The 16232-nt window shown below is 38.0% G+C and overlaps 1 protein-coding gene across 2 annotated transcripts in view; it reads right to left on the bottom strand.

Annotated features, from left to right (window-relative positions):
• Positions 1 to 16232, bottom strand: part of LOC140779859 (probable isoprenylcysteine alpha-carbonyl methylesterase ICMEL1) — a 36150-nt gene that overhangs the window by 8168 nt on the left and 11750 nt on the right. For both annotated transcript variants that reach the window (XM_073125155.1, XM_073125156.1), the window contains exon 7: positions 8108 to 8248. In XM_073125155.1, coding sequence (XP_072981256.1) covers positions 8108 to 8248 — 141 coding nt within the window. The remainder of the gene's footprint in view (positions 1 to 8107; positions 8249 to 16232) is intronic.

Genomic DNA, 16232 nt, shown 5'->3' with positions numbered 1-16232 from the left:
CAAGTATCTAGAATAAAAGGGAGCCTCCAAATTAGTCCAGAATCTCTACATCCACTTGTTGAACCATCTTCCTTGCTTTCTTTGCCGCTTTCTCTCCCTACAGCCCCACCCAGCAAAGAAACAATGAAGTTACTTTGTGTTGGATATCTTTCCGGGTTTTAGACTTATCAATAAGAACTTGATTATTTCTTTCCAGCCACACACTCTAGATCAGGGTCACAGCCCAAATAACAAGTCATTTATTTTGCTCCTTATTCCTGGATATCCAATTCTTGGCATGTTTTGGTCCACTGCCCAAACCCAGCGTAGTTTTAACTCTGCCTAAAATCTGTTTAACATATTTGCATCCCACAAAAAAATTATTCACATATTTGCATTCATTTATGTAACATAGATTCCCTCTTTCTTAAGCTTGTCTTTTGTTAAGATCCTGTTCTGACACATTAGCCATAGGAAAGCTCGCACTTTTAAAGAAACTTTTAATTTCCAAATTTTTGGTAAAGAGTAAGAAATGACCAACATGATTCAAAAATCTATACAAAGATTTAACTGTACAGATTTCATTACTCGCAAGCCTCCACTTTATTCTATCTTTCATATCTGAAATAGTTATACCACAAGGCTCCATTATATCCATCATATCTCTTTCATTTTCTTGCTGCTCAATTAAGTTCCTTCTATACTTTAGATTCCAAACAACCTCATTCCGCACCTCTTTAAGAGTAACCTTATCATCCCAAACAATATCAAATAAACTTGGAAAGTTAGTCACCTTAGTACATTCTCCATACCAAATATCTTGCCAAAATCATACCTTTTCACCCTTCTAAACCTCCCATACAGAACCAGTCTAAAATATTCTACTAGTTTGAAGCACTCCTCTCCAAAAAAGGAAAATTCTAGTAAAGCTAGCAAGCTGAAAGAACTCTATTTTTGCCCTTCTATAGCATCTCTGCATTACCACCTCTGCCAACAGACTATTTTCAGATCAAGCCACTACTTAGCCAACATAGCTTTATTCATATCAGTTAAATCAAGAATCCTCATTCCTCCAAGATCTTTTCTCTTATAAACTATTTTCCAATGGACTCGAGCATATCCTTTTCTAGTCTCCCTCTCCATAGATATTTTCTCTTCAATTTGTCAATTCTTATCTTAACCCACATCGGCATATTAAGAAAAACATATAATAGAGGGGAATGAAACTCAACTCTGAATTTATAAGCATTACTTTTCCACCTAAGGACATTAACTTTCCTTTCACACTTCCTCAACTTATTGTCATGGATTGGGAGTCCCAGGTACTTTGCCTTCTCCCCAAATAAACCAATGAACTTTTATTGAAGTTAATTTTTAAGCCTGAGACAGCTTCAAAACAGTAAAGGTTAAATTTCAACATCCCACTTCATGTTCATCAGCCTTTAAAAATATCAACCTATCATCAGCATATTTGTAAATTGATAATTCCCTCAACCTTTACATTATTTCTCAAACCACTCAAGAAACCAACTTTTTTTGCCTGCTCAATTATCCTGTGCAATCCATCAGAAATCAACACAAATAATATGTAGACAGTGGATGTCATTATCTCAAGCCCTTTCTACATCTAAAATATCTGCCCAATTCCCCATTGATAAGGAAAGTCGAGCATCCAGTTGTAACTGCCTGCATAGTTTGAAGCACTTCAATACTCTTCAATCATATCCTCTATCATCTTACACAATCTGATAATTGTAGTTTAATAGGTTGATTGGCCTATATTCTTCTATTTTCTCAGCTCCACTTTTTTAGGAATTAACACCAACATAGTTTAATCTATGCAAGCCACCTTTATTATCATATAGGTCCCTGAAAATTCTCATCAAATCAATTTTAATCAACTCCCAGAATTTATGATAAACTTTCATGCTAAAGACATCTAGCCCTGGAGCCTAATTCTCAGCCATTTCACTCACACCTTGCAAAACCTTGATCTCAGTGAAAAGCTAACCCATATTTATCCCTTCATCTTCTCTCAATTTATAAGATTCCCAGACCTTTTCAATCATCTTCAACCTCCAGTGATCAACCGCTCCAAAAAGCTTCTAATAATACTTAATAATATGATCTTTGATTCTCCTAATATCTCTCACTTGATGACCATCAACAGTCTATTTTTCCTCCATTTACAATCTGGTAAAAATAAGATGTATTTATATCCCCTTCTACTAACCATCTTTGTCTAGATCTTTGTTGTCACAGCAACTCTTCTTTCTTATACAACTGATTTAACTTCAAAATAATATCTATTCTATTAGCAGCTTCCTCTTTGAATAATGTCCTTGTTTCCTAAACTAAGCACAAAGCATCCAAGCTCTCAAACCAACTCTTTTTTTGAGCTAGATCTTATTTTTTAACATTCTTGCTCCAACCTCTCACCTTGACGCACCTTCTTTATTTTTGAAGATCAAACATCCATAGCTAAGTTGTCTCTCTTAGGAGAGTTCCACCACTTTTTAACTAAATCTTCTTTACAAAATCAATATTGCTCTAGCCTGAATATATTATTTTTCCATTCAACCTTTCCTGTATCCACATATAAAGGGATATAGTCAGAAAAAATCTAGGTAGAGCTATAACAGCTGACCTAGGAAACATTTGGTCTCAATCATTTATTAAAAACACTCTATCTAGAAGAGCTAGCATAGGTTGCTCCCTCATTAGACCATATAAATTTTTTGCCCTTCAACTTGAGCTCCATCAGATCTAGATCATTAATCACCCTATTAAATCTTTTCCTTTCTCTACTTCTGGAAGCTTTCACCTTTCTATCTAGGTACTCTAAATATTATAGTAGACAAAGTGGTAAATGTATGTCAAATTGAATGTAGATGGCGAAGACATCAGGTAAACAAACCAAGCTTTGTCTAGGTACTCTAAGCTCTTCGTCCAATTGTCATGCGATTTGTTGACTTGATGCAGGATATAGATGTCTCTAGGGGTAGCAAAAATTGACTTGATCCGGTAACCCGACACAATAACCTAACACGATAACCTAGCCCTTAATTAGGTTTGGATTTAGTCTAATAGGATTTGGGACGTAAATGGGCCAATTTAACTAATAATCAAATCACGTTCGAGTTTACACACCATTGACCTATTTTGAACTGTTTGACCCATATAAGTACAGTGGTCGACTCAACCTGCCAACTCCGCAGTATATAAATACTAAATTCCAAACCCTAAATCTTACCCTAATTCACTGTCTCACACCATATTCCACTGCGTCTCACCCTTTTCGAAAGCCCAAAACCCTCTTAACTGCCACCCTCATCGCCTGTCGCCTCAATCTCACACCATATTTTAGCTACTTGACATCTTCCACCTTTGTCGCCTCCATGCCACCTCCACTGACCCATTCACACCATCTCTGTCTCCAATCTTGCTGTCCTCACCTCCGCAACCCTCCCTCTCGCATCCACCGTAGCAGATTCATAGGAGGTAACTAGCTTGCCCCTCCCCTTCTCTCCTCAGATCTCTGACGGATCTGGATTCATCTCCCATGGCCTTATCGAATGCCGCCCCAATCTCTTCTCTCCCTGATGACCTCCTCGAGTGCCTTGATAGGGTATCATCGAGCTCGCTCTTTTCCTTCCCCTCGTCAATCGTTGTTCCTCTCTCCTCTTTGACACCCTTGACCTCTTCCACATCCGCTTCCCTCCCTCTCATTTCTACCCACTGCAGATTCATGCGGCATAACCGCCTTCCCCCTACTCTTCTCTCCTCAGATCTCTAACAAATTTGGATCCTTCACCCACCCCCCCCCCCCCACTATAGCCACTTGATCTATCACATTGGCAACAGCACCACCATCCTCTACGAAACTTGTCAGAAAACCTCTCCGGCACAGGACGAGGCGTAGAGATCTCATCTAATCCGAATCGGATTAGATTTTGATCTTCTTTTAATCTATAAATTAAAACTCTAATCCCCTCTCTCTCTTTGTTTAACCATCTCAGCCCTCTTCTCTCTCTTCTTTCTCCCCTCTTTCGCTTTCTTCTTCCTCACCGTCGGAGTCACGCCGTGGAATCGGCCAGCCGGAGCACCGCCGGAGCCATCGGAGACCACCACGTGACTCCTTGGTAAGCCTTCTCCCACCCCTCAAATTTAATTTTAATTTAATAAATTAAATTAAAAATACCTAATTTGGGGGTTCTTCGGCTTCATCGGCAAATTTGGCCGGCCGGCGGCTACGGGTCGCTGCCGCTCCGTCTGGAAGCATCTTGCTGTTGGCCTCGTGCTGTGGGCGTTTACCGTTGGAGCCCTCGTGGCTCCGATCACCGTCGGTCATGGGATCGACCGCCGTTCGCGGGTTCTCCTCCACCTCGCAAGGACGACGGCAATGTGTAGGTGTTAGGGAGCTGAGGATGCGGCCGGCGAACCGTCGCTGCGGTGGCCGCCGGCGTCTTCCTCTTTCTCTTTTCCTCTCTCTCTCTCTTCGGCTTCGAGAAGACAGACTCGGGCAACCCGAGTCTGGCCTTCTCCTATTAGGTTATTGGATTCGGGTCGGGTTGGATCCGAATCCAAGGAACCCGACTCGAACCAATTTAGCCCGCAGCCCAATCCATTTTCTTGGCTAGGCCTTAGCCCAGCCCGATTAGTTCCATTTTTGGAATGGGCCGGGCCAAAAGTAGCCCAAGCCCAATCCAATGGGTAAATTAAACCCATTTTAGTTTTTTCTTTTAGTTTTTAAATTTTAGAAATATTGATATTATTCAAATTAAAATTTTATTATTATTTATTATTAAAGGTGGTGATTTTTAATACGCGATCTAGAGATTTAAAATTTTGGTTGTCTTGCATAGACTCAAGTGAGTGGGTTCACTCACATATTTATTTTATTATATTTCATACCTTTGTCAGACTATGTAAATTTTCTGTGTACAAATTATTTATTTCACCGTTACATGCAAAAATTTAATTGTTACAATTTCTGTGTGCAAATCTATTTATTTCATCCGTACGTGCGAAAATTTAATTGTTATATTTTCTGTGTGCATTTAGTCATTATGCTCAGTGCATCACCATACTTTGTGCAAATATTAAATTTAGTGAAAAGAAAATTGAGATTAGTATTAGTACGACTTAGAGAACAGTTCCAGTATAAATCGCTTGTGATTTTCCGTGGTGACTCAGGTCTATCTGGAAGTCCAAGGGAAAGTCCTAAATCATATCCCTGCGGTGACTTTCTTAGGTGATTCTGGCGGGGTTAGGGAACAGTCCTAGGATGAATAAAAAATTTTCTAGGTGACTTTAACTTCTCTCAACGGTTAGTAAAAAAGACAGAGTATATTAATCACATAGTGATACCATCTGATGACTCTAACCAAATCAACTATGAAGAAAAGTCTCAAGCGTCATCTCGAGGTGACTTCTAGTTGATGTGGATCCACAGGGTTTAGACCCATTGAGATATATGACAGTATAAATATGGAAAAGATGTTAATATGTTGAAACTGTGCAAGGTTACACGTTGTGACTCTCTCTCTATTGTTATCATTGTTATTATTTAAAGAGCATACCTATTGCATATTGTTATGGATATTATTGATTTTAGTTTAATTTTATTCAGAATTAATATGATTTAAAATTTATTTGGTTTTCGAGTGGATTCCACTTACTGAGCTATAGTTGTTGGCTTATGGATTTTTTTTTTTTGTATTTATTTATCTACCTCGGGTAATAGTCAGCGGGGCGACTGAGCGAGATGTACCCGGACTCCACCTCCACTTAGGATTCACCTATTTACTTTTTCGCTCTTTTAGATTTTATGCTTTAGATTAAAAGTTCTATTTATTTCGGTTAGAGACTCTAAAACATTAACATTGTTTTATGTTTATTACAATTAGTTTTGTTAGGTTTTTTATTTGTTGGCAATTTTGTACAAAATATTCTAAGTGTATTTTTTCATGTATATGAGCTTTATACAAGTCTAGAATATCACTGGTGTGAAGAATTGCAAGATCATTGGAGAAAAGCCGTCGCGTTCTCACCGCGTTCACAAACGCGTTCGAACGCGAAATCTGCGTTTATAAGCGCGTTCGAACGCGGGCACTGCGTTCACACAGACAGAGAGTCGCGTTCACAAGCGCGTTCGAACGCGGGCACTGAGTTCACACAGACAGAGAGCCGCGTTCACAAGCGCGTTCGAACGCGGGCACTGCGTTCACACAGACAGAGAGCCGCGTTCACAAACGCGTTCGAACGCGAGTACTGCGTTCACACAGACCGAGAGCAGCGTTCACAAACGCGTTCGAACGCAACCTGAAGAATTCAAGCTGTCGCGTTCGAACGCACTCAGGCCGCGTTCGAACGCACCTATGAAGTTTGCAATTTATTGGATTTTCGTGAGTACAATTATGACTTGGATTTGGCTCTATCTTGGAGATCATATATAAGGATAGTGTTGCCCTAACCTAGGGGTGTTGAAGAAGATTATTCAAGGAGACTTTTTGGAGGCTACATCGGTTCTTCAACAAACAAGGCCCTTCGCATCTACAAATCTTAATCTTTCGTCTTAAGGGTTATCTAGACGAAAGATCAATCTCGAGGGCTACTGAGATTGGACTTCAATCACAAGAAGCAGTGAATCGTGGGTTCTAGCGATCAAGACTGAGAGGAACAAAGTCGTTTGGATCGACGGGTTGTTTTGTGAGTCAGTCTTATAACTGCTACTATCATAGTGATTGGTTTTGATCCGAGTTTGGATCCGTGGTTTTTTTCCCGTTTGGGTTTTCCACGTTAAAATCTTAGCGTTCATCTCTACTTTCGTTTTTAATATTTCTTCCGACTTTTACTTAAGCGAACGAGAAATATCATTACCTAGAGGTTAGATACATACGTGTGTCTAGGGGTTTTTCAAGTTTTAAATTTAATAAAACAGATCTTTATTTTATTTATTTATTTTGCCATCGTACACATAGAAAGTACTACTAAGGCTTCGTGTATCTCAAGCATATTGAGATGCATGGCCAGTCATAATTCCTATTTCGGGTCGTGACAAAACCTAGACCAACCACATCTCTTCCCCTCGACACTCTTCCCCCATAAAAATTCATCATCGCCACGAACACCGACAAGATCTACATCATTGGCAACTCCTCTCACGTGCCTCCATCATCAAGGGGTATGATCCTTCTACTGACGAGCGGAAGGTCATTGCTGAATTGAATTTGTGTTGGTGTATGAATTTGCATTGAATTAAATTCATGATTGAATGCTCAGAATTATTATTTTTGTGTTGTATAAATTTTGATTTGAAAAGAGACCAACCTGTTTGTATAAGAGACTTTATATAGGGTAAATTGGTAAATATTAATTTTTATATATGATAAATATTACTATATTATTGCGTCGTGTTATCGTGTCGTGTTAAATAGATTATTATGTTGTGTTAATACGACCTGTTATTAAACGGATTACACAGGTTGTGTCATGTTTCCCATTTAATAGACAGATCATGTTCGTGTCTATCAAATATAACCTGATTAATAATCAGATTTTGTTTGTGTTAGAGTGAAATTGACTTGACTCAAATCTAATTAAACCAGAACCTGCTTAACACAACCTGATTGCCACACCTAAATGTCTCCTATACCTATTGGACATAGTGAACTTTCTATTTATGTTGTCAATTAAAATTCTATGGCACAAAATCAGCTTGAAAAAATTAGTGTTGGATTGTGATAAATAATTATAGATCTTTTAACCATAGGTTACTTAACACTGTGTTAGTGCATACTAGCACTAATTATATTAATAATGTTGCATATGGTGGAGACCTAAATAGTGGATTTACTAAAAATAGTCCAACGGTGAGCAATCTAGACATTGGAGACATCAATAATTGCTGTTGTCAAAGTGTGAACAAATTGTAGGTTCTCACAATTGAGTTCTAACAGTATCCATGCATTTGGAATCGTTATCACAAGTTAAACTTCAGTGATTGCACATACATAGCTGAAAAGAACACTGATAGTTGAGGTAGCCATTGCAACATAATGTGCTATGGTCTTTCTTTTTCCAAAGTGAACATAATATCCAAAATGAAATGAACAAAAGAATTTACCCGCCAGATATGCCAAAGTACGCCTTTATCTGTGAGACGCTCCAAGCAGCATTTTCTCCTTCTCCACATTCTTTTATTGCCTGATCTAAAAGAGCACATGAAGAAATATGTGCACCCGCTGATTGTCCAATTAGATAGATCCTGCAATCAGACATGATGCAAGTTGACGTTAACAGACAAGAACAGAAGTTGTTCTTCTCTGACTGCAAAAAGGACTAAGCTAATCAAAGATACAAATATGAAAAATTTTCTCATGCAAATTGGGCTCTTAGAATCAAGGATCGCAATGTTGTTGGCATGGTTGGTATGTTGTTAGCCATTGCAACACATGCCACAAGAAGTTTCTTGTGAACACTATGCACTGTCAGCACAACCTATTATTACGGAGCCCTTCATAGTGTTGGCAGAAAGTATGGCCAGCAGAACTTAGTCAACACAATCGGCATGGCAATTCTTGTCTAGAAGGCCCAGCTAGAGACCAAATGTTAGAGCTTGGTCACATACTTAGTTTGAAGTACTAGGATCAATACAAGGAAGTGAAAAATTGACAAAACTAAAAGAATTGTGTGAATGAGACAATGATGATGCAGGGAAGCTATGTCAGTACATGGTTCTACCAGCCGTAATAGGCAAGGTAGTGAAGGCAAATCCAACTTAAAAGCATCAAGCTTACTTAAGAACACATAATTTAAAAAATTTAAAAAGTTAACCTAAATTGAAAAAAAATAACCAAATGTATGGGTAAATAAGAAGCTCCAATATGACAAAAGATTCCCTATCAGATAATTTAAGATTTTTCATGTTCACCGACTTCATAGTTTATTGTTTAATAATAGTTAGGGCTGTCAAAATAATCAAGCAGGTTCAAGTTCAGCTTAAAAATGAGTTGATTAGAGCTTGATCTCCAAAATAGGATTGAAAATAACTTCAAGCCAAGCTTAATCATGAGCCGACTCGATCAAACAGGCTCAACAATGCTCGAAATAATTATAATATATAGATAAAATATAAATAATACTTTCTATACTATACTATAGTTCTATTATATTCTAAGATTTACTTAAGTAGATTGCTATTTACTCTAATCTTATAGAATTTAGTTCTGAATTTTGATCCTATCATATCTTTTTTAAATACATGGATATTTTTATTAGTTTTTTTTTAATTAGACTTTATTTTATGCTTGATTCAAGCCTAAATCAAGTTTAATTTAATTTAAGCTTGATTAGGCTTGAAATTTGGCTTGAATTAATTAAGGTTTAAAATTACTTATTGATCGGCTCATTCAAGCTCGAGCTCAAAATTGGCTCAAATTGAAATGATTTCAATTCAAGCTTGATCACAAATATAGGCTCGAAATATCAATTTAAGCTTGATCTGAGCTCGGCTCGATTACACCCCCATAATAATAGTATATATCAAGATTCCAAATATTGGGACTAGAATAAGCTGCACATGAAAACGATATATATCGGCCATTTCAGCTATTGGTATTGAATTCTAATGTTGGACTATTTTTTTAATTACATAAAATTATAAAAATTATTTTAAAATACAAAAAGCCCTAATTAAAAAAATGATAGAAAAATAAAAAAAATATGAATTGCTACTATAGAAAAATACTCTCTATCTTTATCTCTCTCACTCCCGGTCAAATAAGCTTCTCGTTCCTCTCTTCCTTGCTAAGACCCACTCACTCACTCCACCCACTCCCACTCACACTCTTCTCCCCCCTCTTTTTGTTGCACAATAGAGAGGAAGAGAGAGCTTGTAACAACCCAACCTTAAAAAAAAAAAAAATTAATTAATTTATTGCATGGCACGACGTGGCTAGCCTCGTGCCATGCAATGGCAGGAGGGGAGGGCGCCACGCGCCCCAGCCAGCTCGGCCAACTTAGCCGGGCCAACTGGTGCAGTGGCCCCGCTGCTGCCACGGCCTCCCTCCCCACCGCCTCTCTCTTTTACTTCTCTCTCTCTCTCTTGGTCTCTCTCTCTCTCTTGGTCTCTCTCAAACACTCTTTCTCTCTCTCTCTACTACGCCGCCACTTCGTCGGCTTGCCGCCGCCGCTGCCACCTCCACTAACGCCAGTGAGCCTCTTTTCTCCTCTCTCTCTCTCTCTCTCTCTCTGGTTCGTCGGAACAGAGCCCCCAGCAAGAGGTCGGTTCCTAGCCAGCCAGCAGCGGCCGAGCCCCTCCCCGTCGGCCCAGTCCCCTCCCTTCCCTCCTTTCCTCTCCTTCTTCCCTTCTTCTCTTCTCTTTTCTTCTTTCTTCTTTCTTCTTCCTTTCTTCTTCTTCCTCGGCTGCTTCTCCTTTTTTTTCTTTTTTCTTTACTTTTTTCTTCTTTTCTACAACAGTGCTGGTCTCGGCCCAACACTATAGTAGACCAGTGTTGGGCCAAGCCCAACACTAGAGCCAGTACTCCTTATTTTTATTTTATTATTTATTTATTTAGGTATTTCTTTCTTAATTAGTACAAATAGATTTAGACATTAATTATTTTAATAATAATATATATTCATCAATATGATTATTATTAATTATAATTAATTAATGATTAATTAGGTTATAAACTATTACACATAAATATAGGTAATACTTATATTTATTTATTTAATTACTTATATTAGATTAATAAATAGATTTGTAAATTATAATTATTAGATTTATATTATAATATTCCTATGATATACATTTTAAGTAATTCTATTAATTTATTATATATTATTATTATTCTGCAACAAATAAAATACTAGACTTATTTAGTTATTTATTTATTATTTTATTGAGTAAAGACTGCATAGTCCCTAATTAATCTAGATAGAGTATGAATTATAAAATTAACTATAATTAGACCTTGTCTATACTTATAGTTATTTAGCCTTTTATTTTATTTTATAATTATATATTTAGAAATATTCTTGTATAAAAGAAAACAGACCTCTTCTCCTTATACTATAATTAGCATTTTATGATAATAGTATAATTATATTTGAATCGTATCTATAATATAGATCTAGTTATGTAATCAAAAATAAAAAAAAATGATTCTAAACCTAATAAACCTTTATATTTTACTTGAATTAATTCTAATTAGATAGACGACTAACTTCATACTACTTAAATATTTTCATATCTCAAATCCCTTATTTGAAACCCCATGGAAATGAGTTGACGTTTAAATAACGGATGTGAGGGATACGTGGTTCGGATCTTCTGATCAGATATGAGTAGTCTTATTCCCTAGACGCTTTTCTCAAATTACGTTATATTATATATTATGTACATGCATATTTTGACCTCCAACATGATTATATAACTTTATCTAAAGATGATTACAGTCGAGCATATTTTTATCATACATATAATTAGGTTAATCTTGGATATGAGTATGATGGTGATAAATAGAGATGATGTGAGATGATTATATTGTTATAATTTTATGTCTAGTTGATCTGTAGCATGAGTATGCATGTAATAGATTAGCATGGGTATGCATGTGTTGACTACATGATTAGAGACTACATTGCATCATTTTTCTTTTAATTCCTATTCCACCTAAATTCTTGTTATGTATTGAATTGTTATCGTACTGGATATATGAATATGATCTGTCATTTAGAAGGAAAGTATAAAATATAATTGATAGGATAGTTGATAGAAAGCATGAGAATACCCGAGTGGGCATGAGGGTTAGGGCGTGCCTAGAGATGATTAATCGCTCGATATAGTCGTGAATCTATTGGTCTTACGTCTGCAGTCGTTAGTCTGTGTGCGCAACAGACATTCGAACACATACCGTTCGCTAGGGCATATGTGGTGAGTTATCTTCATGAGGTTTCTATCAGCTAGAAGGGTGCCCGGTCTGGATGGATATTGATACCCTAGCGGGTGGCGGAGTATAGTTATATTTGAGATACTTTTTGCGGGTGACAGAGTATGCTCTAAGCCTTCGAACATGATGTTAAGACAGGAAACTGGGTTTTGACTATACACAATGGTCTAATATGATGATGACATATAGAACTGACATGATGACTGAGATGTTGAGAAACGCATATGATTTTTATTATCACCTGATTACCTGATTATCGAGTGGTCAATATACATCATATATAGTTGCATTTGGTACAATAGCATAGTCATGGTCGGCATGCATCATATGTCATATTTGAGAGAGAGTTATGATAATAGTATGACATGATGATCTGTTTATTCATTGTCGAGGATTATATACTTTTATTAGTCATGACATGCTATCTACTTTTTATTTATATATTATTGAAGATATATTTATATACTCATCCATGACATAATGCTCTTTCTTATTCATATTATTCAGTACATGATTTACTCTCTGTTTGGCATCACTGATTCGGGATAAGGTCTATTCACTAAGCCTTCTGCTTATGACTCTTTTTTTTTTCTAACCCCCTCAGATATGTGGTACGTGATAATGACTTGAGATATCCTAAGAGGATATTTTAGATTAATGAGATAAGCTATAGGTGCGAGATAGTATAAATGATAATTTGTATAGAAATTGAGTTGTATCGTTGTTTGTTATATCTGTACTTTATTGTATCAGACGATAATTTGTATAATACATGTCAGATTATAGTATACTCGTGTATCAGTTGTTTAGTTGTATCTTGATGGTTTATCGTTGCCTGTATGGGTCCTGCCAGATTATGTAGTGGTCTAGTGTATATTATTGTGGATTTTGATATTCATATATTAACAGATTTATTTGGTTGATAGTATGATATATATGGTGTTAGATTATGTGAACATGAATATGTTAACAGATAATATTTCATGATGTGATGATTATATGTGCACAAGTGTATTTGTGCATGACGAGCCCCGTCCTTCCTGTTGCATGAGTCACACGTGCCGTGTGGACGCGTGGGTATGCACGTGCCCATGCCGGGTGGGGACGTTACAGAGCTTGTCGAGAAATAATGTGCATTTCGTACTCTCTAATTGGGTTGTTTCGGTAGATTTGACCAAAATGTTTGATACAGATCTAGTTCCAGCTGATTTGGTCAAAATCAACCCAAAACCAATAAATTAGTTGGTTTCAAGGTAAGATCCTAACCAAAACTGGGAACCTTGGTATATGCTACAGCCAAAATAAGCTTGCAAACAATATTATAAGTTAATCTAACCTGCAAAGTAGTATTGTTTAATCTAATATTTATAAACTTAATTCAATATAAGTGACGAAAATAAGATACCAATATTGATCGAGAGAAAAGTGAAAGTAAGGTTTTCTACTCTTCTCTTTGTATTTTTATTATCTATGAGCACTGGTGTAGATTAGAGTTATCAAAAGATATGTAAATTGCCTCATTTTAGTTGATGATCTTCTTATAAAAATAACCCTCAATTAAGTCATTTAACAATGGTAGTCTAAGAACTTCTTATTAGGGTTTGATTTAATATTTTATCCAGTTGTTTACCCAGTGAGCCATCTCTCATCCCTCTAGTTTAATTTAAATTTAAATTAGGTAAATCGAAAATACCTAAAATTGGGGTTCTCGGCTTCATCGGCAAATCAGGCCGGCCGGCGGCTTCGGGTCGCAACCGCATCGTCACCGGAAGCTTCGTGCTCCAAGCCGGTGTCAGTGATGTCTTCTAGGGAGCCCTCGTGGCTCCGATTGACGTCGACTTAGGTTTCGGCCGTCGGTGGTGAGTCCTCCTCCACCTCGTGAGGACGAGAGAGAAAGAGAGAGAGAGAGGGAGAAGTGAGGTTGAAGGTGGTCGTGAAGGGGTCGCCGGCAATCACCCTCTCCCTCGGTCCTCTTCTCGCGTCGGTTGCGAGAGAGAAGGAAAGGGGTTGGCTGGGCTCGGGTTAAACCCGAGCCAACCCCTTTTTCCTTTTAAGTCGGGTTCGGTTCGGGTTTCGGATTTCGGATCCACAAACCCGACCCAAACCGAACCGTTTATTGGGTGGGCTGCGGTTAGCCCACAGCCCAACCCAATTAATATTTGGTTGGGCCTCGGCCCAACCCAATTAATTAAATTTCTTTTTTTGGAATGGGCTGGGCCAGCAGTAGCCCAGCCCAATCCAATGGGTAATTTTAAACCCATTTTTTTTAGTTCTTTTGGTTTTTAAACTTTAATAATTACTGTTATTATTCAAATTAAAAATTTGAATATTATTTATTATTTAAGGTGGTGAATTCTAGTACGTGAGCTAGAGACTTGAGGTTTCGGTTATCTTGCCTGGACTCATGTGAGTAGGTTCACTCACATGTTTATTTTATTGTATTTCGTATTTTTGTCAGACCATGTAAATTTTGTGTGCAAATTATTTATTTCACCCTTATGTGTAAAAATTAAATTGTTGCAATTTCTGTGTGCAAATCTATTTATTTCATCCGTACGTGCAAAAATTTAATTATTTTATTTTCTGTGTGCATTTAATTATTATATTCAGTGCATCACCATACTTCGTGCAAATATTTAAATTTGTGAAAAGAAAAATAAAACTAGTATTGATACGACTTAGAAAACAGTCCCGGTATAAATCGTTTGCGATTTTCCGTGGTGACTCAAGTCTATCTGGAAGTCCAGGGGAAAGTCCTAAATTAGATCACTGTCGTGACTTTCTTAGGTGACTCTGGCGGGGTTAGGAAACAGTCATACGAAGAATGAGAAAATTTCCTAGGTGACTAACTTTTCTCAACGATTAGAGGAAAAGACAGAGTGTGTTGATCATAGGGTGATACCCTCTGATGACCCTAACCGGATCAGCTATGAAGAAAAGTCCCGAGCGTCATCTCGAGGTGACTTCTAGTTGATGTGGATCCACAGGGTTTAGACCCATTGAGGCATATGACAGTATAAATATCAAAAGATGTTAATATGTTGAAAACGTGCAAGGTTACAAGTTGTGACATCTCTCTATTGTTATCATCGCTATTATTTAGATAGCATGCCTATTGCATATTGTGATGGATATTATTGCTTTTAGTTTAATTTATTCAGCATTAATATGAATTAAAATTTATTTGGTTTTTGAGTGGATTCCACTCACTGAGCTATAATTGTTGGCTCACGAGTTCTATTGTTTATATATTAGAGAGTATTAATAAGGCTTCGTGCATCTCAAGCATATTGAGATGCATGGCCGGTCATGATTCCTATTTTGGATCGTGACATTATAAACATTCTAAATGTAACAACATATGTTGCATGTCAAAACCAAAAAAAAAAAAAAAAAACAGAGGGTGCATGTGCTCTGCACATGCAGCTGATTTGGGGGGATTTCATCTAATCCGAATTGGATTAGATTTAATCCTCTCCTAATCTATAATTAGCCCTAATCCTCTCTCTCTGTGGAACCGTAAGCCCTCTTTTCTCTCTCTCTCTCTCTCCCTCTTTTCTTCCTCCTTCACCGACGGAGTCGTCACCGTGGAATCGGCCAGCCGGAGCATCGCCGGAGCCAGCAGAGACCACCACACGACTCCCCCGTAAGCCCTCTTCCACCCCTCTAATTTAATTAAAGATTAAATAGGTAAATCGAAATACCTAATTTGCGGAATTCGGCCTCGTCGGCAAATCTGGCCGGCCGGCGGCTTCGAGTCGCAACCGCATCGTCACCGGAGGCTTCGTGCTTCAAGCCTGGTGTCGGAGATGTCTTCTACGAGGCCCTCGTGGCTCTGATCGGCGTTGGATTTCGCGTCGGCCATCGGTGCTGAGTCTTCCTCCACCTCGTGAGGACGACAGAGGAAGGGTGAGAGGGAGAGGAGAGGTTGAAGGTGGTCGTAAAGGGGTCGCCGGCGAGAGGTCGCCGACGGTCACCCTCTCCCTCAGCCATCTTCTCGCGTCGGTCACGAGGGGGGGGAGAAAAGGGTTGGCTGGGCTCGGGTTTCACCCGAGCCAACCACCTTTTCCTTTTAAGTCGGGTTCGGTTCGGATTTGGATTTCGGATCCACAAACCCGAACCGAACCACTTAAGTTGGTGGGCTACGGGTTAGCCCGAGCCCAATTCAATTAATTCGGCTGGGCCTCGGCCTAATCCGATTTAGTTGATTTCTCTTGGATTGGGTCGGGCCAGCAGCCCAACCCAATTGATTTGGGCTTATTTTAGCCCAAATTAATTATTCTTAGGTTAAAT

Source organism: Typha angustifolia, chromosome 15 (assembly GCF_048772165.1).
Source record: "Typha angustifolia cultivar Huaian chromosome 15, ASM4877216v1, whole genome shotgun sequence".
NCBI lineage: Eukaryota > Viridiplantae > Streptophyta > Magnoliopsida > Poales > Typhaceae > Typha > Typha angustifolia.
This window is presented reverse-complemented; position numbering and strand designations above follow the sequence as displayed.